The 24,856-nt window shown below is 34.7% G+C and overlaps 4 protein-coding genes and 1 non-coding gene across 5 annotated transcripts; 2 read left to right on the top strand and 3 right to left on the bottom strand.

Moving 5' to 3' along the window:
* Window positions 1-1,397: 1,397 nt before the first annotated feature.
* On the top strand, window positions 1,398-2,335 carry LOC143545434 (dynamin-related protein 4C-like). The gene is made up of 2 exons (XM_077037335.1): window positions 1,398-1,854; window positions 1,932-2,335. Exons 1-2 carry the CDS (start codon window positions 1,398-1,400, stop codon window positions 2,333-2,335), a joined length of 861 nt encoding a protein of 286 aa, XP_076893450.1.
* A 1,948-nt stretch (window positions 2,336-4,283) lies between these two features.
* On the bottom strand, window positions 4,284-4,354 carry TRNAG-CCC (transfer RNA glycine (anticodon CCC)). The gene has a single exon. It is a non-coding gene; the product is annotated as a tRNA-Gly (tRNA).
* A 913-nt stretch (window positions 4,355-5,267) lies between these two features.
* On the bottom strand, window positions 5,268-7,150 carry LOC143545418 (uncharacterized). The gene is made up of 3 exons (XM_077037321.1): window positions 6,774-7,150; window positions 6,387-6,549; window positions 5,268-6,272 (listed from the first exon to the last, which is right to left on the bottom strand). The coding sequence occupies exons 1-3, from the start codon at window positions 7,148-7,150 to the stop codon at window positions 5,268-5,270; spliced, it is 1,545 nt and encodes a 514-aa protein (XP_076893436.1).
* A 3,864-nt stretch (window positions 7,151-11,014) lies between these two features.
* On the top strand, window positions 11,015-15,545 carry LOC143545420 (protein disulfide isomerase-like 5-4). The gene is made up of 15 exons (XM_077037324.1): window positions 11,015-11,136; window positions 12,770-12,860; window positions 12,931-13,025; window positions 13,200-13,257; window positions 13,346-13,530; window positions 13,622-13,679; window positions 13,780-13,820; window positions 13,906-13,980; window positions 14,101-14,157; window positions 14,240-14,306; window positions 14,389-14,535; window positions 14,603-14,824; window positions 14,901-15,050; window positions 15,136-15,213; window positions 15,300-15,545. Exons 1-15 carry the CDS (start codon window positions 11,096-11,098, stop codon window positions 15,378-15,380), a joined length of 1,446 nt encoding a protein of 481 aa, XP_076893439.1. The 5' UTR covers window positions 11,015-11,095; the 3' UTR covers window positions 15,381-15,545.
* Window positions 15,546-16,312: 767 nt separating this feature from the next.
* Window positions 16,313-17,576, bottom strand: LOC143545419 (early nodulin-like protein 9). Its single transcript, XM_077037322.1, has 2 exons — window positions 17,044-17,576; window positions 16,313-16,821 (listed from the first exon to the last, which is right to left on the bottom strand). The coding sequence occupies exons 1-2, from the start codon at window positions 17,207-17,209 to the stop codon at window positions 16,442-16,444; spliced, it is 546 nt and encodes a 181-aa protein (XP_076893437.1). The 5' UTR covers window positions 17,210-17,576; the 3' UTR covers window positions 16,313-16,441.
* Window positions 17,577-24,856: the final 7,280 nt, after the last annotated feature.

The following is a 24,856-nucleotide window of genomic DNA, read 5'->3' as shown; positions in this document are numbered from 1 at the left end:
TTTTATATATCATTGTGTTTATTTTCGTCATTTCTTGTGTTTTATTTTTCCTTAACATTGTGTCTTTTTTTCTTGATATTAAGTTATATTACATAACATTGTGTTATATTTTCTTCGGCACTGTGTTAAATTTTTTTGACATATTGTGTCATTTTTTATTTATCATTGTGTTGTTTGTTCATTTTCGGCATTGATTATTTTCGTTGATTTTTTTAACGTGAGTGACGGGGTTAACATTTTGGTTTTTGTAATTTTTTTTCGTTTTTTATTTATATTTTGAGTTATGATTTTTTTATTATTTATTTTTAAATTTTTTGTTGAAAGTTTTTTGTGTGACCACAAATCACTCTCACACTTCTCATTTGTGTCTCCTGTTGTATTTTAACTTTACTCAAAGTACTATTCCTGGTTTAGTTCAGCATGCGTATTAATTCATCTTACAAGTACAATGAAAACGACTTGACATTGAAGGATGCCGGATTTTACGCCCAAAACTATGAACCATCATTGTCCTCTCTACTTGAATAACCATAAGATCATCCGTAGTGGGGGGCTTTATAAGGGCTTTATGGGTCATAAGGCCTGGGAACACCGCCCCCTTGGCTTTATGGAGGCTTTTTGGTTAATTGTTTTTTGGTAGCGTTTTGTTGATAACGCTGATAAACAAAGTTAATAGGCATGATAATTAAAAAAACAAATAAACAAAGTTATGGAAAGTTATGACTACACTTGTTTTTTGTAAAAAGCCATAACTCTGACTAGACATCATATGATGCATAACGTCCAAGGATGAGGCTTTATGACTACTCATGGTCTAATAATAATAGTCATATACTCTTTATGTGTTGCACCAACCTCACACAACTCACTCTTTCTCATTGACCATTTTTCTCATGTTGTATTTTCCGGAGAGCTTTCGATTGTCTTTATGTAGGTACCATCTAATTCTTAATCCTATACTAGTTTTATATATACATGTTTACATACAGTCATGCTTAAAAACCCTTGAGTTTGTGTTAAGGAAATATTTTTCTAAACTTTTCCGGTGACTTTAATTTTGTTATAGAGGAAAGTGATAGTCCGTAACTTATTGAGCGTTATGAATTTAATTTGCAGTAAGAGTTTAAAATTGTTCTCTCTTATCTTCATGCAAATTTACTTTTAGACAGAATATTAATTTCGTCAAAGAGATTGACAAGATATAACTTGTTAAGTGCCAAAAATAAAGATCGATGAGTTTTGTTAATATATTATATTATATTAATACTGATAAGTTTTGTTAATTATCTGCTATTTTAGGTTATATGGGCAAATACACAAGGGACACCCAATACATCATTCTAAATGTCTTGGGTTGTTCAATACAAGATGTCACTAAATCTCTATCAAAAAAGATTATGAAAGAATCCGATCTTTATGGTCTTACTGTATTCACCAAGTTGGATTCATCATCAGAAACCTTGGTTACGAAACTAACTTCAACTAGAATGGTTATCGAAGACCCATTTGGCTTCTTTTATGTGGAGCATGACATGACAACCGTAAGAGATGAGAAGAGCTTCAAAAGGGTTTCTGCCTTTTTAGCTAAAGTTGATAAAAGGTTTGTTGGGTATGAAGCAATTTCCAAGAATCTGGTTCTTGGCATTATGAGTCTCCTTTTTAGCCCATCTTGTGAAATCTTCACAAAACTTGAGTCTGATTTGTCGAGCTCTAAGATTGAGTTGAGACGATGTCAAAATACGTTTGAATCCGCCACTGAATCTATGGCGGCGATTGCCTCATTCGTTACTTCCGCTAGCTCTTCCCTCAAGAAACTCATTCTAAAGGATTACACCGAGTTTCAAAAAGAGCCGGGCATGCACGTGGCTACTTAACTTGAATCAAGATTTCAAATGTTTTATATAACTTGCAAAAACTTAAAGTAAACACAGAGGAGCCCTTTCTGATTCGTGAGATTGGTATCTTGCAATCCGGAAATTGGCCAAACCTCTCGGATTTTGTCTACAACAATCTCAAGCCGATTTTGGAAGATCAGTTCTCGTTTGCGTTTTTAACCATAGAAAGTTTTGTGACAAGCCTCATGGGGTACCTAGAGATGGTCATTGGGAGACTTCTTCGAGAAGAGGCAATTGACCATGTGGCATTGCATCGCCCTTTAGAATGGATTGCTAGGGAGCTAATGCATGAAGTAAAGAAAGCATTCGAAAGAAAAATTCAAGAGCATATTGATCTTGAAAAGGATCTTGTGTATACAAGCAATCCGCAATTTGCTACCCAAATAGAAGAAGAACGTAAAACTCAATCTTCAACAAGGTCAGGAGGTTGTAAACATTGATGCATAGGTAACGACATTAAAGTGAGACATTTAACTAGCTACGCGTCACACAGATAGAAACTGCCTTTGGCATTAAGAATTTCATGATGGTGTACTTTGACTATGTAGTAAAAAGGTTGGTTGCCAATTCACAGTTACAATTTCATCACATAGTGACCCATGTGGGCTCCTATAGTAGAAAAAGTGATGAAAAAATATATGGTACATCATGAGCATGCTCAATCGGACGAAGATCCTACATTGGTTGCGAGAAAACTAGCTTTAGACAATATAGTTGCACTCCTCAGAAAGATAAGTAATGAGATAATGAGGTTGCAAAGTTGAATAATTCCAGTAAATTTGGGTTTTTAATTTGTTTTGTAATTGTTTGCTTTAAGTCTCATTGTCTTTGTTACTAAAGAAAATGTGTGTTGTTTCTTTGCTATATTTCGTTGATCCATAAGTAAGTAGTAGGACCCATCATTTTTTATCTGCTATACGTAAACAAATGATATAATTCCTATAAACTATAAAAGACAAAATTGACAATACTATAAGTCGCAATTCACATTAAGATAAGGTAATAAATCGTAACTCGCGTGAAACGAGTAATATAGTAACTAACAAAAAATAATATACTCATGTAAAGTAAGTATGTAATAAATAAAATGGTTTGTTTCATATGTAACTAAATAACTATTTGATATAAAATAGCTAATTAATATAAAAATAAAAAACTTTCAACAAAGAATATTCTTCTATATAAACAATTAAAGCAGATATGTGATGTAGTGATCGGTATGTACAAAAATGTTACTTGATTTGCTATAAATATTAGTGTGATTTCAACTCACTTATAGAAAAATTATTAAAAAAATTATATCTATGCTTAAAATATTAATTGACTAAAATTTCAATGATCAACCAAAGTACTTAAAACATGTAAACTTGTTGAGCGAATAGTTTTTTTCTTTTTTTTTTTCTTTTTGGACAACAACTCCGAATATAGTTCAGATTAGTTTTAATATATCAAGAACGACATTTTATATCAGTTTCATGCATCAATAAATGAAATTAAACTCAAATTGCATTGTTGTATAGTAAAACCTAGTTAATGCTAATGTCATAGACTAAGGTGCAAATGGAATGGAACTAACTTTCCCCAAATTGATGGCTTTAAGCCTTTAAGATTAAAGGGTGGTGCAAACAACTTTCGCTGAAGGTCGGTATATCCTTCAGGGCCTTTGATAGTGAACGAGATTATCTTTTGGGACAAGAAGTCAGATAGAAACTGATGTTATATAAGATCGATTTTGAGAAGGCATATGACACGTTGAATCTGGAGTTTCTTATTATGGTGATCGAAAGTATGGGCTCCCAAACAAGCCGTATAATTGGATAGCCGCATTTCTAATATCGGGTCGTAGCACTAATTTAATAAATGAATGAGCCCTTGACTAAGGAATTCCAATTGGAAATGGGAATATGGCTAAGTGACCTGCTTTCGTAATTTTTTTGTTTTCCTTTATAGTGTGTTTTTATACTTAGTTGCTTGTGTTATCTACTTGTATGTTCGGGATTCTTGCTCCTTACTAGTTGTCCCTTTTCGCTTTTAATATTATTGGTCTTTAAAAAAACAAAAAGAAGACTGGACATCAATATGAACACAGAAATGAAACCTTTTCGCGAGATTCCACGGTACAACAATTTAACCTAGCACGTGGGAACAACAGTGACAACAGTCAGCGGTCAAATGACCATCGATGGTGGTGCCAACGTTTCCAGGGGGTTAGGGTGTTGTGACTACTGTCTAAGCTTTAACGTAATGATATTCATCACAAACCACAAGTTATGTATATAGTCCACAGAACATACCATAACTGCAGCCAGCCCATGAGCTTAGTTTAAATTAAATTGTTAAAGCCATCAAACAACACCAAAGGCAAAAAAAAATATATAATAAAAACGTTGCGCATCCGGGGAATCGAACCCCGGTCAGTACCGTGGGAGGGTACTATGATACCACTACACTAGATGCGCCTTTATATTGTTTTGTAAGTTCTCTTTCAATTTTAACACTAACAGATGGAGAAACAAGTGCTATTAATTATCTTTCAAGGATGATACGTTTTAATGTTTCTGTGACTGTGTTACAGGTATTCATCATTTTGGGTTTCAATTTCTCACCTTAGACATTTTAAACATTTAGACCAGACACGAACAACCTGAATTCTAATAAGGAGGGTGTTTCGGGTTCATTTGGTTATTCGATTAAGTTTTCTTGGTTTTATAATGGACTTATATTAATTTGGCTTTCTCGCTTAAGCAGAATTGCACTTCTTAAAACCATATAACTAATTCGGTTTGGCTTTAAATAGTTCGGTACAGTTTAGTTTTCGATTTATTAATCATTTTGGAATATTGAACTCTACACAAACTTTTTAACCTTTCAATCTTCAATGCATGGGACGTAAGATTGATAGTAACATTGATCCAATGGTAAGTTTAATTTATATATGTGAAATCATTCCACAATCTAGAAGTAAAAGATTTCAATTTACTTATTACCTTCCTCACTCCTCAGTTTGTTGTATTCGGTTTTCTCATACTTTAATGGGACAAATAAATAAGTTCAGTTTCGTTAATTTAACCAACGAAATTCGGTCTAATTTTAAATGGTTTGGTTAAATTTAGTCTTTCGTTTGATCGGTTTCTAACCAAGTATTAAAATCATGGTAGTCATTTTATCCTTAAACAATCATTAGAAGTATAATAACATGATGTTCACCTAAAATCAAAAGTAATAAAATTTTAACAATCATAGTACGTTTTTTTTTTTTGAACAGCAATACTATTAAAAGGCACTAGCAAGTAGCTAAGCCCAAAATAATGTACAGATCACAAATGAGAACCAACCAAAACAAAAAACAAACATAATGCCACCTTACAACAACTAAGACCAAGACCAATCAAAATAACACCAACTAGACCATTCAACAGTAGCCATCTTAGCACGGTGTTTGAGCCACGTGAACGAGCTGATTTTAATGTTGTCCAATATCTTCTCCGCTCCAATATTTTCGCTTCTAAAAACCTTTGCGTTTCGGGCCTTCCATATCCAACAACACGTAGATAAAATAATCGCGTAGACCACGTTCCTTGACTTACCATCGATTGACATTGCAAACGGGAAAGAAACCACTTGGTTAAGCGAGTTGCATTCATCCACCTTGAGGCCAGTCCACTGATGAATACCAGCCCACACTCTTCTTGACATACTACACCCGAAGAATAGGTGGTCTATATCCTCATTTGAGCTCCCACATCTTTTGCACATCGCATCTGGTATTTGAATGCCCCTTTTAGTTAACGACTCCATGGTTGGAATTTTATTAACAACCGCTCGCCATATGAAGGCGTTGACCTTAATTGGAACCCACTTCAGCCATTGATGCACATAATTTTCTTGCCCAAACATAAGAGATTCAATATCCCTTCGTAGCCCTTTGGTAGAAAACGCATTACAACCATCCTCGCCCCAGAACCAACCCCCATCCTCATACGAAACAGAGAGCAGTTGTTGAACCCGACCCCAACATACTTGAAGGAGTTGTCTTTCGACCAGATTCAAACCTCGTTTCCATGCCCAACGCGGACTACTATCACTTTGAACTAAGCTTAGTCTCTCCTCAATCGTGCAGAATTTGTTAACTTCCAAGGCAAACAGAGTTGGAAACAAGTTCTTGAGGTTATCTTCCAAACCCCATTGATCAAGCCAAAAATAGTGTGCATTACCTCTACCAATTCGTGGTATAAAATAACCATCCACGTCGATTGATGCATTTGCTAAATCATCATTAACCTTCGAAATATTATTCCACACACCCGGGATCGAAGCCTTCACCGGGACGGATTTCCAACTTCTAGTACCACTATGGATCGCCGAAACGACTCGGGCCTATAATCTATTTTTTTCTGTTCGGAAACGCCAACGCCATTTTGTAAGAAGTGCAATATTCGCCGCTCTAATACTACCGAGACCGCACCCTCCAAAACTTTTTGGAGCAAGAACCTTGTCCCACGCGACCCAAGCAATCTTTGAATTATTCCGAATAATTTTCCAAAGGAACCATCTTCGAACCCGTTCCAACTGTTCTATCACGGTTATAGGAGCTTTGAAGATCGATAAATAGTAAGTTGGCAAACTTCCTAAAACGGCCTTGCACAGTGTCAACCTACCACCAAACGATAATAAGATTCATATTGGATCCAACAGGAAGACCGAGATACGTGAAAGGAAAAGCACCCGACTGACAGTTAAAAATACCAGCCAAGTCATCAATACCCGCCTGATCTATTCCAACACCGAAGACTTTGCTTTTTTCAAAATTTACCTTTAAACCCGAGGATAGGTGAAAGCATCTGAGTATTCGTGCTAAGTTATGGAAGTTTAACCGACCAATCCGCCAAAAACATAACGTCATCCGCAAAAAAGAAATGAGTTAGATTTGGACCGTCTTTTGGCAGTCGCAAGCCATGAATGAGGCCAGTCTCTCTAGCTTTCACCATGGCTATGTGGAGGGCTTCCATGGCTATGATAAACAAAAACGGCGCCATCGGATCACCTTGTCTAATCCCTCTACGCACATCGAACTCAACTGTGGGAGACCCATTGACAAGAACTGAAGTTCGAGCCGAAGTTAGACACCCGGCTATCCATTTCCTCCAAAGTGGCGGAAACCCCATTTGTTCCATCACCGAATCAATAAACCCCCAATTGAGCGTGTCATATGCCTTTTCAAAATCCACTTTGAAGAATAAAGCTCGTTTTTTCATTTTTTTCAACCACGAATACACTTCATTTATTACGATGTTTGCCAAAAATCAAAACCTTAATTTGGTGTATAGAACCCTTGAATGAAGCCTCGGTCATAAATTAAACATGACACACATAAGATAACAGGAAAAAGCTTTTCCACTTGTTTCTTGCTTGGCGAATAAGGTTACACTAAGTTGTATTTTTTTTTTATATATGGGTCGAGCGGCTGATCTATACATATACCACCTTTCATATAATTGATCTTATGTATAGCATAATAGTATATTGTACGTGATATTACAATAACACTAATATGCTATATCCATTCACATGACCCAACATGTTGCTTACCAGTTACCACAATGATAAGTATACATAGACGTATGAACTTTCTTTCTGCCAACAAACCCTATTAAGAATACGTGCACAACATGTGCTTAATACATGTGGAGTTTGTTTAAGACCATAAAAGGCTTCTCAAGGTGCATATATGTTTTTGGTATGGATGTGTAAACACACACATGAATGCTATCATATCCTACAAATGATTGTAATAAATACTGTATCACCGTTACAAAACACTTTTTTAATAAAGCTAGATATACATCATAAGAGGGAGGGAGCAGGGCCGGCCCTACAGTATTACTAGGTAAAGCTAGGGTTTGAGGCCTTCAAAAAACTAGGGCCTCCGTTAAATAAAGTTACGTATTTATATATATAAAAAGTCGGATATTTATTATAGATAACTGCCAAGTTTAACAAAATTGTAGTTTGGCGTAGTGGGTAGAGTCATGTTTTTCCTTTCCACCTTCAAAATCCAACCCACACAGGTTCGATCCACGCTCCAAACCATTCTTTATTTAATTAGTTTGTTACTTCATAGTCACCTTTTTACTCTAAATATTCTTTTTTTTAATTAGTTACTTCATGTTCACCTCTTTATCTACTTATTTCTAACTTTCTTATGGTTCTTTCCAAAACTTTTCTGAAACACATGTATATACCTTAAATTGTAATATATATAGAACTGAAAATATTGTAGTTTATATATGAAAATTGCAATTGCTTGGTGAATTTTAAAATTAAAATTTATAATCTCTAGCTCTATCTTTTGGTAAGGGCCTCAAACTTTGTTTTCGCTTTAGGCCTTCAAAATGGTTGGGCCGCCCTTGAGAGGGAGGCAACAATATAAAGAATTAATGTAAATAGAGACAAATAAAAGATATCATAGATATGTTTTGTTTCCGGATTTCGAATTTTTGAAGTCTTCTTCTAAGAGTAAAAATGTGATTCACATATGATAGATATCTTTTAAAGAAATTTCAAACAAACATCAATTTTTTAGGGTTTGATCAAATTTGTAAGTGGTTAGTTTAGAAGTACGTGTGATATGAGCTTCAGACATATATTATGCAAATATTTCTTACACTTTTTAATCGTGTTTAAGTTAGTTTTTATTTAAATGGTGTGTTTAAACCAAATTATATTCTAATGACTTCAATTTAATTAAGATGGCAATGTGAGAAAATGGTACGTGACATGCTGGTCAAATTAGTTGGTTTGCTTTGAAAAAATACTAATACTCGTAATGTAAGAATGCTTACTAAGTTATGATGATAAGTATTATTATTATTATTAATGTTTGTGTGGTTTTGGCAGGTGACAATTTTTCTAATGATCCAAAGTAATTAAAAATGAAAGCATGGGCTACACCATATAAAACGAGAAGAAAAGAAAGATCAAAAGGAATTGGATTGTTGCACATAGTTGGGCTTGGCCCATGAATCACAAAAATAAACAGTCGGTTAGAATGAAAGGAAGGAGGTGAAAATAATAAGGGTGAGGTCGGCTGATAATCACACAGCCCCTACGAACGAACAGAAGGGGGCAACGCAAGAAAGGGGTTTTGAGAGAGAAGAGCACTTGGTTCGAGGAAGGAGCGTTTGGGTTCAACACCTACTCAACCAAACATCATTATTATTGGTTCGAATCTATTATTTTCATCATGAATTTATTATTTGAACATATTTATTTTGGTTTGTTCTTGAGTATGGTTGTTGGCTAAAACTTTAGACCGCCTAGGTTATGATGAATTTTTGTTGACGTTTGATTTTATTTGGAATTTGCTTTTCGTTATGGTTTTATGATTCAGTAAATTATTTGGTTTATTTGACTGATGCGTGTGCGTACTTGGTTTTGGTTATTCTAGTTCTATTATTCCACATTATCCTTGGTGATTGTCTGTCATATAATAGGATTTTGTTAGGTCACTTACTGTGTGTTCTTGACTAGTTCGTGGTTAATTTGCAATAAAACCATAGGAATAATATTATTAGTCAAACAAATAAAAGTGTGCTGCTAACCTAGAAAGCTGTAAGGTGATAGGTTATTACTAGATCTTTGTTGATTGAGATTGCTAGATTTAGTTCTTCGTAAGGAGTCCGTCTAGATTTGATTAATTAATATTGTTTAGCGAGTCAATTAAGTTTGTCAAATTACCTTTGATTTCCGCGCTGTAAGGTAGGATTTCACTATAAAGGTACTCTTTCATAATTAATTAGATAACCGTAAGGAAGTCTAATATTAAAACTGGTGTTTTTAAGAACTTAATAAAAACTCATAGGTGTCTTCTTGAAGGGTCAAGGGTCCTGTTTGGGTTTTCTTTTAAGTGACTATTTTATGATCCCGGTTCCATAACAAGTATTTTCCAATTAATTGATAAATGAAACTTTGGAGATTCCAGCCTAGGTGGTTTTTCATCGTCATTTGATTTAAACTCATAAAAATATTCTTGTCGTTTTTACTTGTTTTTTTATTAATTAGATTTTAATATTAGTTTAATTAATAGTATTATTAATAAACCCCCCTTAATATATAAAATAAATAGTCGCGTCAGTTAGTAGAGTCTAATTTGGCTAGTTACGTAATTTAAAGAGTCTCGTGGGTTCGATATCCGGACTTACTTGGCTGTACTAGAGTCGACCGGTTCACTTGCCGGTTAGTAGTTTTAGTTAAGTTAAGGGTCTAGAATTATTACTTAGTGTCTAGATTAGCTTATTTTTAGTTAATAATATTAGAATTAGGGGTGTACATAGGTTGGGCTAAATAGAATCAAAAATTGAAATCGCAGTATCTAGCTTCAAAACCGTCATTTTAAGTTTTTTTTGGTTTTCGCTGGATTAGATTTTCTTTTTTATTTTGCCATTTGTACTAGAAAATTTTGGCTTGAAAAAAATGATTGGCAAAAAATAATGAATTTAATTAGGCCAAAATTTATTTTCTTAGTGAATAATTTATTTGTTTATTATACATTTAGCGTTAATACATTTGGGTTAAATTATTATAAATAGTTAAATACCAGTAATTACTTAAATTTCAATATTAAAAGTGAAAATCTATAATATCGGCTCGTTTTTTAGTTATAATTACACATAAAATTGAAACACAGTCGGTTTTATAAAAGCATAAAAACCAAACCATCAGTTTTTGTTTCAGTTCCGCTATATTAGTCTGAGTTTTTCGATTTTATGCACACCAATAACGTCATTTCATAAATTTAAAAGTATGAAAATTATCATTCTATATATTCTATATAAACCATATTTTCAACTTACGTAATTCAATTTAAGATATATATATATATATCAATAATAATCTATCATTTCAATTCTTTTTCCAATCATAGTCAAAACAAAATAAAAAATAAATTAATTATCTCCTTTTTTTCCTAAATTTTTCCCGTTATATAATTCCAGTCGTGCTGTTGTGTGTTGTACTCAAAGCGGTCCACGTTACCCTACCCTGCACTCACATGCACGGAATCCACTCCCCTATATTTCAGGCACAACAATAAATTGCCCAAAAACAGACTGTTACATTTTCGTCTTCAACCTCCATACGCACTTAGTAATTTGGAACTGAAGAACAAACCCTAACTGTACCTTCAGATCCACTTCACGGCCATGGTCTCCACCGCCAAAATCAAATCCGTTGATTTCTACAGGTTCGAATAAGCTTAATTTCAACTTAAATCGTTACTGTTTTGTTACTCGTATGTGTTAGTTAATCAGTTAGTGTTTGTTATGATTGATATGATTGATGCGATTGATGCTTCAGTTGTGAACGTTATAAGTTTATATGAATGCCTGCTTGTGGCTGATTATTTCGTGTTTGATTACTGGTTGATGTGGTTGCGTATGCATTACGTCACGTTTGATGAATGTTAATTGAATCTGATTGATTGATGTGCGTGTGAATTTGCGGCTGATTGTAATGAATTTATTAAGCTTATTTGATTTTAGATCTCGAACTGGAAGTGATAATCGTATTTGAATCGATTTTGTTACTCCGATTTCGAACTGGAAGTGATAAACTGATAATCGTAGCGTATTTCAATTTTAGCTTATTTGAATCGATTCCGTTACTCAGTTTTCGAACCGGAAGTGATAATCGTAGCTTATGTAAATTTTAGCTTATCTCCGAATTTCGAACCGGAAGTAATAATCATAGCTTATTTTAATTTGAGCTTATTTGAATCGGTTTCGATACTCTGATTTCGAACTGGAAGTAATAATCGTAGCTTATTTGAATTTTAGCTTATTTGAATCGACTTCGTTACTCCGGTTTCGAAATGGAAGTGATAAACGTAGCTTATTTGAATCGATTTTGTTACTTGGATTTTTTATTTGGAGATGTGGTGATGGAATTTCAAAATTAACATGAATTATTAGGTATAGAAGTGTTTTTGCCTAATAGGAGACTTGAAATTGTTAAATGGAGTGGTGAGAAGGTTGAATGCTTATTTTTAGTTAGACAGCAATGGAAACCAGACTTACAGAAAAAAGATATGAGTCATGAGAATCCCTTTGTATACAGTATATCAAGCTAAATTGCCTTATTATAGTGGGTTCTATAACTGTATATGTATATAAAACTAAAAGAATTAACAATAGGAGTCCATATTTGACTTTTGAGGGTCAAATCGTTGCTTTTAATGCTGAATATGACAGAACTTGTTAGTCTTCTATCTAAGAAATTGGGTGGATAGATAAACCTTAAAAGTATCAGTTTACTCTTGGTATTTGGGGAATAATATTAAGATAACTTGTCTTATTATAGTGGGTTATGTAACTATATTTACAGAGAAAACTAAAAGAATAACAATGGAAAACTCTAGTTGACTTTTGAGGGTCAAATTGCTACTTTTAATGCTAAATATGACAGAACTAGTTAGTCTTCAATCAAAGAAATTGGGTGAATAGTTAAACTTGAAAGTATTGGTTTGCTATAGCAAAATGCATTTTGGAGTTATATAGCTCATATTGTTTGTCTGTTTTCAGTTTCAATATACTAAAAACTTCGAAAGGCAAGTTGATTTTTTTTTAATTTGGCACTTTGTAAGACACTATTTCAAGATTTTCTTTCCCTTAAGTTTGTCATATATCTATGTCTTTCTCATCAATTTCACAATATTATAGTCATGATTGGTCAGTGTAACCTCGTACCAATGTATAAAATTAAATATATCATTCCATTTTTATTGGCTGTTCTGATTTTGGATTTGTTAGTTGCACTGAAGTGGATCTTTGAGTTTGATTAGGTCAAATTATTTATATTATTATTTTCTTGTGTGGCAGGAAAATTCCAAGAGATTTGACAGAGGCGTCACTGTCGGGTGCCGGCTTGTCTGTCATAGCTGCTCTTGCCATGATGTTTTTATTTGGAATGGTAGGAATTATCATTTTGTACTTTTTTATTGACTTATTTTCTGCTATTACTTACAGCGCGTTAATTGCAGGAGCTACATAATTATTTGAGTATCAGTACCACGACTTCTATCATAGTTGACAGAAGTCCTGATGAGGATTACTTACGGATTGACTTTAATATTAGGTATGCTGTTGATTACTTTTATAGATTTTAGTCACTATTGAACAATAATTTTGTTGTACTCAATATCATTTTAAGTAATAGCGTTCATTCTATACTTTTTAAAGAATCACATGTGTCTATTTTGCTTTATTTGGTGGCTAACAATGGTTGAATTATTCATTTATTTCAATGCAGTCTTCCAGCTTTATCCTGTGAGTTTGCATCCGTGGACATGAGTGATGTTCTAGGAACTGTAAGTTTAATATCTTAATTTTTTTATATATTATAGGATTACCTGTATATTTCTGTTATCACATGTGTATTGTTTTTCTTATCTACAGAACAGGTTAAATATAACAAAAACCGTGCGCAAATATTCAATTAATAAACATTTACAAACTACCGGCTCTGAGTTTGACTCTGGACCAGTTAGTCTTAGAGTCAAACATGATGAGGATAATGATGAGGAATATGGTGAAGGATCTGTTACTCTAAATGCAGATAATTTTGATAGGATATCTCATCAGTACGTAAATCAACAAATTCTTGAATGTAAACGCTCTATGCTCATAATTTGTTGTTTGACTTTAGTAGTATATTGTTTTGGTACAATGCAGGCATGCGATTTTGGTTGTTAATTTCTATGCTCCTTGGTGCTATTGGAGCAACCGCTTGGTATTCTCCATTTCTCATCGCCTCTTTACTGCATTTTCTTAATTGACCATATTACCCTTCACATCTTTACGCATCTTTTTTTTTTTAAATATTGTGTTAGAAACCCTCATGGGAGAAGGCGGCCGCAATTATAAGAGAAAGGTCTAAATTTATACTCGTTAAATTGCAAATAATATCTGGTTATTATTTATTAATATTAGCTGCTGACTCATCCTTGTGTTATCAGACATGATCCTGAAGTGGATGGACGTATCGTTATGGGAAAGGTTGACTGCACTGAAGAAGTTGACTTGTGTAGAAAGTAAATATTCAGATTCTTGCTTTAAAGTATTTTCATTATGTTAATCTATTTTTATTGTTTCTCTGGTAATTATTTGGTTTATATAATTTGTTATTTATAATATTTTATATTGGATTTCAGTCACCACATACAAGGTTATCCATCTATTCGCATATTCCGTAAGGGCAGTGATGTTAAGTAAGTTATTGTTTTAAACCTAATTTATTAAATTATATTTTCTTTATAAAAGATTCCGTTACATATTGTTTTTATGAATCAGGGATGACCACGGGCACCATGATCATGAATCTTATTATGGTGACAGAGATACCGATACCTTAGTGAAGGTAACAATGGTATTTACATTTTCACAAATTAGTATGCGATAACAATAAATAAATGATAATTCAAGATTCGGTTCGTCTACAGACAATGGAGGAACTAGTTGCACCAATTGCATTGGACTCACCAAATCTCTCATTGGAGGATAAATCCGGCACAACTACTGAGAACCCAAAAAGACCCGCACCACATGAAGCTGGATGCAGAATTGAAGGGTTCGTGAGGGTCAAAAAGGTAAATGTACACTTGAAGTAGTATTATGGTACATGTTATATGACTGATTATCTTATCTATGGCACAGGTTCCTGGTAATCTTGTAATTTCAGCCCGTTCAGGGGCCCACTCATTCGATTCAACCCTGATGAACATGTCACATGTAATAACTGATTTTTCTTTTGGTAAGAAAATCACTCCGAGAGTGATGAGTGATGTTAAAAGGATACTGCCTTACATTGGTGCGAGTCACGCCAAATTAAATGGCAAGTCGTATCTCACCGACCCTGATGATCATGCAAACGTGACTGTAAGCTCTTTTAACGCATAACTTTTTTTAAAAAGTATATATTTTATATTAATATTAATAGATAAAATTGATGTAGGTGGAGCATTATATTCAACTTGTGAAGACGGAGGTAATGAGGTCAACTCATCAACTGATTGAGGATTATGAGTTCACAGCACATAGTAGTTTGACACATGCTTTATCAGTCCCTGTTGTGAAGTTTCATTACGAGCCGTCCCCGATGCAGGTTTTGAAATTCGACCCAATTTAATATCATCTTCGTTTTATTAACTTTATTTTTTAAATAGTTTTAACCTTTGTTTCGTGCACAGGTCTTGATTACAGAAAATCCCAAATCGTTTTCTCATTTTATCACCAATCTTTGTGCCATCATTGGTGGTGTTTTCACGGTTCGTTTTTATCTTACTCGTTCCACGTGTGTGTGTTGGTTTGATTGTGGGAATATTATCTGAGTGTGTGATTGATTGTTTATCAGGCTGCCGGGATACTGGATTCGATTCTGCATAACACAATGAGACTGGTTAAAAAAAAGGTTGAATTGGGGAAGAACTTTTAGTGAATGCAGAGAGAGAACTTTTAGCATCTACAAAAGACCATTGTTACCATATACATCTGAATCTTATATATTTTGTTAGATAATTTTGGAATTACATCTATGATCTATCTATATATCCAAATTTATAATACAATTGCCAATAGAAAGAATTGCCCCAATCGGGTCTCATTATAGGGTAAGCGTTCATGGTCTTGTTCGGCTTGCTTTTTATGGAATGGTCGAACCTGTAACTATGGTATCGATAAGCGACAAACCAAACCGGCCAGTTGGGTTGGCTAGCCGGCCAACCGGTTGAAACCGACTCAGTTTTCCAGCTTGTACATTTCTTTTCTTTTCAATATTATTACATTGCATTAATTTGTATTAGGATTGATGGTGAGATTTGTTTCATGTATACAAGTAACATATATAATTGCATATTTGAAATCCGAAAGAAGTATATAAATGAAGTTAAACTAGGTCGGTTCTAAGACAAGTGTCGTAAATTTGAGATTTCAAACTGTAAACTAGGGTCGTCAATGTCGGGTTGGAGGGTTGAATTGTTTAACCTAACACGATTTGTATATTATTCGTGTGTAAAGAACATTGACTCTAATTTAGACACATATAAAGTCATGTAACTCAAACATGGCTCGTTTAATCTATTTATCTAAACGTGTAATAAACGCATTAAACTGAACATGAAACTTTATTAAACATGTCAGACAGAGACAATTATAAATTTATTATTTTCGTGTTCGTTTTTTCACTCCTGTTTTAAACCATTTGCTTTTTGGCACAATCTCAAAACCAACGTTTACTTTAGTTTATATGGTTGATGGATTTAATTGTTTATGAACCAAGCAGATATCATTATATCAACACCTAGATGATGAACAAAGTCACAAATGACTAAGCTTTTAATTATTAGTTTTGTTGTAAATAATACAATCAAGGTGGTAACAACTTATTTATGTATCTTATAGAAAAATACAACAATAAACAAGACAAACAAATCATTCAAACTCAAATAACATAAACAGCATAAGAGCCAGCAAAAGCAAGGATAGAATACACTAAACTCATGACATTTGAAGAACGGTGCTTGGAGCGGGTGTCGGGTGATTATCTTCGGTTGCTGGAGCCGGTGGAGGAGACGGCAACTCTTCACTAGCTGGTGGAGGAGACGGCAACTCTTCACTTGCTGGAGCTGGAGACGGTGGTGAGCTAGGGGGCGGTTGGTGACGGTTGCTTCTATCGGCCATGACAACAATCACAACTTTCTCGTTGTTCTTACAGTTCTCAACAAGTCCGCTAATGAAATAATGAGGACCCGAGCTGTTTAACTTAACCATTGTGTGACCATCACTATACTTTGCAATGGGTGATGCCGCGTTGCAGTTGTTGTAATCGTCTTTGCTCACTTCAACCACCGAGTCCTTCTCGGCTTCGTACTTGAATACTACAACCCGAACAAAGATATTAAAAACTTACTATAACTTGAAACTTGTATATACTGCTTGACAGATATAATATATAATATGAGTTATGTGGTAAGTAGTTACATAATCAATTTATGTATCATAGTAAAAAGTAAAATGATAGTTTTTATGCAGCTATTATAGTTTTCTATTTATTTTTGGTTATATAATGAATGTGTCATGTATATATATTATGAACTTACAGACGGTGTCACCAATTTGGAAACGGCTTCTTTTGGCCCATTGGTTATAGGTGGTTGATGCAAGACTCCAATCACCGGAACCTCCAACCATAAACTCGTATGCATCATTGTTTTGGATCAACAACAAAAGACTTAAAATCCCAATAATGAGAAACGAATTCGCCATTGAAAATGTTCAAGAAGTTGAAGGTGAGGAGGAACCAAGATATGATTTGGGTATTTGTAGAAGCATTTGGTTGTAATGAGGTTTCTTGAGTGGGAGTGCTAAGAATATTAGAATGAGGTGTAAGAATGTCAATACTTGTTTATTGAGGGTTATACTTTGCTTTGCCACATCTTTTAGAATATACCTAACTTGTAGTTCTTAAAAAGCTTAATTAACATTAACTTTGAATTTACAATTTGATAAAGCACATATGAACTTATACGATAAAACTCAAAACAAAAATACCAAGAGATGAGTGTGAACTTATATATACTTGGGAACTTGGGAATGCTCACATTATACTTTTGAATTGAGTTTACCCAAATAACCAAGCAACCCACACATTAATAATAATGAGTATACTTTTATTTGTGACATTAATCAATTTTTAAAATATCATATCTTAAATGTTCATGTCCAAATTTATATGCACACCCAAAAAAAACTGTGAAGTAAAAAAGAAAAGTTAAATAGTTCGAAGAAATTAAAATCATCTATCTTTATACTACTTTACAAACAAAAAGTAATTAGTTAGTCATATGAGAACGTAAAAGTCCAAGTATTGTAACAAGCACGCATCAATTGGCGAGATGCCTATGTACGTTTTAGACACGAGTGAGGGTGCGAACTATCCTTTTAAATGACTAAACGCCTAGAGGTATACCTTACCTTATTTAGGACACATGTATGATATGTTGGGTGTATCTTCAAAGGCTTGAGTCTTAGTCCTTTTCTAACAATATTGTATAACTCCTTGTGACATTTTTGGCAAATCTCGCATCGTTCATTTTTGTTACGACCACAAGAGAGATACTGGATTACAAGAAATACACAATGTCAAACATCACCAAAGATTTTTGGGCGCAACGACTATGAGATGGTAACTCTACAGTTAAGCGTGATTGAGTTGGAGCAATTACATACGAAACAAAATTTGAGTTTTATTAGCTGAATCCTTCATGATAGGGAAAAGTTTCATAGTTATGATCGCCATTTAAATCGAGACTCAAAAAAACATGTAGCAAAATCTTAACCGGTTTGAGAAATCTTCATAGCCAACTGTCGAGTGGATTATGAGGAAAAAAAACTTATATTTTGCATTACAATTTTAATTTACAAGAGCTAAACAACTTTCATAAACATGTATTTAATATTATTGGTAGATTAATATTCAAGAAGTCATGATTCATTTCACGTCGTGTGGAGTTTGCTTGTAATGAGTTGTAGGTTAGCTTATAAGCACTTTAATAAAAAAAATAAATAAAACGTATATGTAAGTAATTTTTAAATTACTAGTTTTGTATAACACAAGTTGTGGAAGTATTGCCAAAATCACAATATCACAAGTTTTTCAATGCGTATAATGATTTTCTCATATTTCTTAGCCCTCTTAAAATATGAGTATACACAAGCAAAACAACAATCAACCCACTAAAACTATTGATAGTTATTAACCTATTTATCAAGAAAAATATTTTGAAACTTTATTATCATATGGCATTGTTTTGTTGTGATTAGACGTTTTAATACATTAGGAGACTGAGTTGGCATGGTGATAGTATAATAGCTGCGACCTGACCTAGCTTTGTATAAGACGTGCGTCATTAATCATTCCCAGAAAACATGATAATTTTATATTGTTAAGCGTTAATATCAGTATTCTATGTTTTTTATTTATTATTTTGCTTCCGCACAGTAAAATGTTACAACAATTATTTGAAGGAATTACATATACAAACCAACCAAGTGCTCCAAACCCTTCAACAATATGTTCTCTCTAGTCAACCTCTAGCCCGTGATTAAAACTGATTCGTTAAAAATAAAATAGAACACCGTTTAAATCAATACTTGATTCCCCCTCTCAAGTGAAAAAGTAAAAGTGTATGTGAAAAAGAGAGCCCCAAGTTCTCTAACTTCTGTAGTATTTTATATTAATGGAGAATAGCGCTGATGTCGTTGATCACATCAGTGCTGAGGCCGGGTCATATTTCTTCAGGTCCGCATCACCACGACATTATTTTTAAACATTTTATAAAATTTGATGGAATACTATAACCATTTTTCCTTGTACAAATCACACTATCAAGATTAAGGATACATCAATATGGGTGTAAACGAGCTGAGCTGACTCTGAACTTGACTTGTTTACAATTTCATAATTAATTTTATAAATTTATTTATATATATAGAGAGTTTTGTCAATTATAACTTAATATATATTATTTAGTTATTTTTTTCATAATATTATATAGATTAATTAATAATTATTAAATATATATTTTAAAAATTATCTTGTTTAGACTTGCGAGTTGACTCGAGCTCATTAATTGAAGCTTGGGCTCAAACTCGTATATCAAACGAGCTTAATTTTAGGCTTGAGCTCATGCTTGAGTTCGATTAAGCTCAGCTCAATCTAGCTTTTCACGAGTCAATTAACATAAACTAATTAATATTAATAATTAATAAAGAGAAATCTGCAATTTGCCTCCCTGATTGATATCGTCGTTGGATGGGTTAACCACTGAAAACGAAATTGCGACTGTTTAGCCACTATGAAATTTTGGCGGGGCAGTTTGTGCCCTTGCCGTCAGTTGACCGACAAAAAACATTTAAATGACCATTTTAACCCTGAGACTATAATTAATTCTAAAAGTAAATATCCAAATTTTTTGAAGAGGGTGGGGTTTGAACCCCCGACTCCTAGTTTAACAACATACAACATCAAACATTTGAACTGAACTAACATTTGATAAATCTATACAATATGTAATATATATTCACCATTTGAACTGAACCAAGAATTGAAACTTTATACAATATGTAATATATCTATATATTCATCATTTTTTGTAAAAAAATTTAACGACTCCTTTTTTAATAAACTTTTCGCCCGAAAACAACGAAACATGCCGTTTTTTAGTAAACTTTTCGTCCGAAAACAACGAAAAGTGTCGTTTTTAGTAAACTTTTAGTCCGAAAACAACGAAACGGACCGTTTTTTAACAACTTTTCGTCCGAAAACAAAGAAAAGTGTCGTTTTTTAGTAAACTTTTAGTCCGAAAACAACGAAACGGGCCGTTTTTTAAGAAACTTTTCACCCGAAAAACAACGAAACGACTCGTTTTTTAGTAAACTTCTCGCCCAAAAACAACGAAACGACTCGTTTTTTAAATAAATTTTTCACCCGAAAACAACGAAAAGTGTTGTTTTTTAGTAAACTTTTCACCCGAAAACAAAGAAACGACTCGTTTTTTATTAAAATTTGCGCCCGAAAACAACGAAAAGTATCGTTTTTAGTAAACTTTTCGCCCGGAAAACAACGAAACAGACTGTTTTTTAATAACGGTAGCATACATAACATACTTATAATTATTCACCCTGATTATAAACTTCGGGATTTTATAACGGTAGCATCCGGAGACGCGGCCCAAGATTCCACGTACGGTGGAAGTTGATTTAGTTTTGGCTGGCTAAGTTGACCAAAAACCAAGCCGTAATCGTTCGGATCCGGAGCTCTATCCGGAGATTGATATAAATCGGGACTCCTAATAGAGCCCGATTGAAGTTCACAGTGATTATTAGAACCATCTTGAAGCCGGGGGTATGACGGGACGGGGAGACAGAGCCGGAGACGGTGGGAGCCGGGAAGACGGAGCCGGTGCGACGGGGACATGGTGGGAGCCGGTGCGACGGTTGAGGGGGCTACGGGTGGGTTCGGGTCTTGGATGAAGATGAAGATGGAGGATGAAGATGAAGTGTTGTGTTGAGGAAGATGGCTACGGTGGTATGTATATATATGAAGAAGGAGTGTTGAGTAAGAATGAGTGTTGAGGAAGTTGAGAGGGGTAAGGAAAAGAGGTGTAAGAAAAAGAAGGAGTGAGGAAGTAGGGAGGAGGAATTCTTACGGTGGAAGTAGGGAAGAAAATAATACCCGGTGGTCGGACTGCCATTTTTCCCGTCAAGCTGGTTTTTTCAAGCTTTCAAAATTTTCGTCCGAAAACAACGAAAAAGTGTCGTTTTTTTCAGTAAACTTTTCGTCTGAAAATAACGAAAAGTGTCGTTTTTTTAGTAAACTTTTAGTCTAAAAACAACGAAACGTTTTCAGTAAACTTTTCGTCTGAAAATAACGAAAAGTGTCGTTTTTTTAGTAAACTTTTAGTCTAAAAACAACGAAACGGGCCGTTTTTTACGAAACTTTTCGTCCGAAAACAACGAAAAGTGTCGTTTTTTAGTAAACTTTTAGTACGAAAACATCGAAACGGGCCGTTTTTTAAGAAACTTTTCACCCGAAAACAACGAAACGACTCGTTTTATAGTAAATTTTTCGCCAAAAACAACGAAACGACTCGTTTTTTAATAAACTTTTCGCCCGAAATCAACGATACGTGCCGTTTTTTAGTAAACTTTTCGTTCGAAAACAACGAAAAAGTGTTGTTTTTTAATAAACTTTTCGTTCGAAAACAACGAAAAGTGTCGTTTTTAGTAAACTTTTCGCCCGAAAACAACGAAACGGGCCGTTTTGTAACAAAATTTTCGTCGAAAACAACGAAAAGTGTCGTTTTTTAGTAAACTTTTAGTTTGAAAACAATGAAACGGGCCGTTTTTTAAGAAACTTTTCACCCGAAAAAAACAAAAAGACTCGTTTTTTAGTAAACTTTTCATCCGAAAACAACGAAAAAGTGACGTTTTAAAAAACTTTTCAACCGAAAACAACGAAACGACTCGTTTTATAGTAAACTTTTCGCCAAAAACAACGAAACGACTCGTTTTTTAGTAAACTTTTCACCCGAAAACAACGAAACAGGCCGTTTTTTAGTACACTTTTCGTCCGAAAACAACGAAAATGTGTCGTTTTTTCAGTAAATTTTTCGTTCGTTTTTTAGTAAACTTTTAGTCTGAAAACAACGAAACGGGCCGTTTTTTAAGAAACTTTTCACCCGAAAACAACGAAACGACTCGTTTTTTACTAAATTTTTCACCCGAAAACAACGAAAAGTGTTGTTTTTTTAGTAAACTTTTCACCCGAAAACAACGAAACGACTCCTTTTTTAGTAAAATTTGCGCCCGAAAACAACGAAAAGTGTCGTTGTTTAGTAAACTTTTCGCCCGAAAACAACGAAAAGTGTCGTTTTTTAGTAAACTTTTCGCCCGAAAACAACGAAACATGCCGTTTTTTAGTAAACATTTCGTCCGAAAATAACGAAAAAGTGTCGTTTTTTAAGAAACTTTTCACCCGAAAACAACGAAACGCCTCGTTTTATAGTAAACTTTTCGCCAAAAACAACGAAACGACTCGTTTTTTAGTAAACTTTTCACCCGAAAACAACGAAACGGGCCGTTTTTTAGTAAAATATTCGTCCGAAAACAAAGAAAAAGTGTCGTATTTTCAGTAAACTTTTCGTCCAAATATTAACAACGGGCCGTTTTTTAAGAAACTTTTCACCCGAAAACATCGAAACGACTCGTTTTTTAGTAAACTTTTCGCCCAAAAACAACGAAATGACTCGTTTTTTAGTAAACTTTTCACATGAAAACAACGAAAAGTGCTGTTTTTTAGTAAACTTTACACCCGAAAACAACGAAAGGACTCTTTTTTTAGTAAAATTTTCGCCCGAAAAAAAACGAAAAGTGTCGTGTTTTAATAAACTTTTCGCACGAAAACAACGAAACGGGCAGTTTTTTAAGAACGGTAGCATGCATAACATACATATAATTATTCACCCAGATTATAAATTTCGGGATTTTATAACGGTAGCATCCGGAGACGCGGTCCAAGATTCCACGTACGGTGGAAGTTGATTTGGTTTAGGTCGGCTAAGTTGACCAAAAACCAAGCCGTAATCGCTCGGATCCGGAGCTCTATCCGGAGATTGGTATCAATCGGGACTCCTAATAGAGCCTGATTGAAGTTCACGGTGATTATTATAACCCATCTTGAAGCGGGGGTACGACGGGACGGGGAGATGGAGCCGGAGACGGTGGGAGCCGGGAAGCCGGAGCGACGGGGAAGACGGAGCCGGTGCGACGGGGACATGGTGGGAGCCGGTGCGACGGTTGACGGGGCTACGGGTGGGTTCGGGTCTTGGATGAAGATGAGATGGAGGATGAAGATAAAGTGTTGTGTTGAGGAAGATGGCTACGGTGGTATGTATATATACATATACATATATATATATGAAGAAGGAGTGTTGAGGAAGTTGAGAGGGGTAAGGAAAAGAAGAAGAAGTGAGGAAGTAGGGAGGAAGAATTCTTACGGGGGAAGTTGGGAAGAAAATAATACCCGGTGGTCGAACTGCCATTTTTCCCGTCAAGCTGGTTTTTTCAAGCTTTCAAACTTTTCGTCCGAAACAACGAAAAAGTGTCGTTTTTTTAGTAAATTTTTCGTCCGAAAACAACGAATAGTGTCGTTTTTTAGTAAACTGTTAGTATGAAAATTACGAAACGGGCCGTTTTTTAAGAAACTTTCATTCGAAAACAACAAAAAGTGTCGTTTTTAGTAAACTTTTAGTCCGAAAATAACGAAACGGGTCGTCTTTTAAGAAACTTTTCGTCCGAAAAACAACGAAACGGGCCGTTTTTTAAGAAACTTTTCACCCGAAAACAACGAAACGACTCGTTTTATAGTAAACTTTTCGCCAAAAACAACGAAACGACTCGTTTTTTCAGTAAACTTTTCACCCGAAAACAACGAAACGGGCCGTTTTTTAGTAAACTTTTTGTCCGAAAACAACGAAAAAGTGTCGTTTTTTCAGTAAAATTTTCGTCCGAAAATAACAACGGGCCGTTTTTTAAGAAACTTTTCAACCGAAAACAACGAAACGACTCGTTTTTTAGTAAAAAACTTTTCGCCCAAAAACAACGAAACGACTCGTTTTTTAGTAAACTGTTCCCCCGAAAACAACGAAAAGTGTTGTTTTTAGTAAACTTTTTACCAGAAACAATGAAACGACTCGTTTTTTAGTAAACTTTTCGCCCGAAAACAACGAAAAGTGTCATTTTTTAGTAAACTTTTCGCCCGAAAACAACGAAATGGGCCGTTTTTTAAGAACGGTAGCATGCATAACATATTTGTAATTATTCACCCCGAATTATAAACTTCGGGATTTTATAACGGTAGCATCCGGAGACGCGGCCCAGGATTCCACGTACGGTGGAAGTTGATTTGATTTTGGCCGGCTAAGTTGACCAAAAACCAAGTCGTAATTGCTCGGATCCGGAGCTCTATCCGAAGATTGATATAAAACGGGACTCCTAATAGAGCCCGATTGAAGTTCACGGTGATTATTAAAACCATCTTGAAGCCGGGGTACGACGGGACGGGGATACGGAGCCGGAGAAGGTGGGAGCCGGGAAGCCGGTGCGACGGGGAAGACGGAGCGGTGCGACGGTTGAGGGGTCTACGGGTGGGTTCGGGTCTTGGATAAAGATGAAGATGAAGATGGAGGATGAAGATGAAGTGTTCTGTTGAGGAAGATGGCTACGGTGGTATGTATAATATATGAAGAAGGAGTGTTGAGGAAGAATGAGTGTTGAAGAAGTTGAGAGGGGTAAGGAAAAGAGGTGTGAGGAAAAGAAGGAGTGAGAAGTAAGGGTCTGTTTGGTATGGGG

This window comes from Bidens hawaiensis, unplaced genomic scaffold, assembly GCF_021521415.1.
Source record: "Bidens hawaiensis isolate Kalapana, Puna unplaced genomic scaffold, B.hawaiensis_p1.1 tig00013977_1, whole genome shotgun sequence".
Lineage (NCBI taxonomy): Eukaryota > Viridiplantae > Streptophyta > Magnoliopsida > Asterales > Asteraceae > Bidens > Bidens hawaiensis.
The sequence above is the reverse complement of the archived record's forward strand: the minus strand, read 5'-3'. Positions and strand labels throughout refer to the sequence as shown.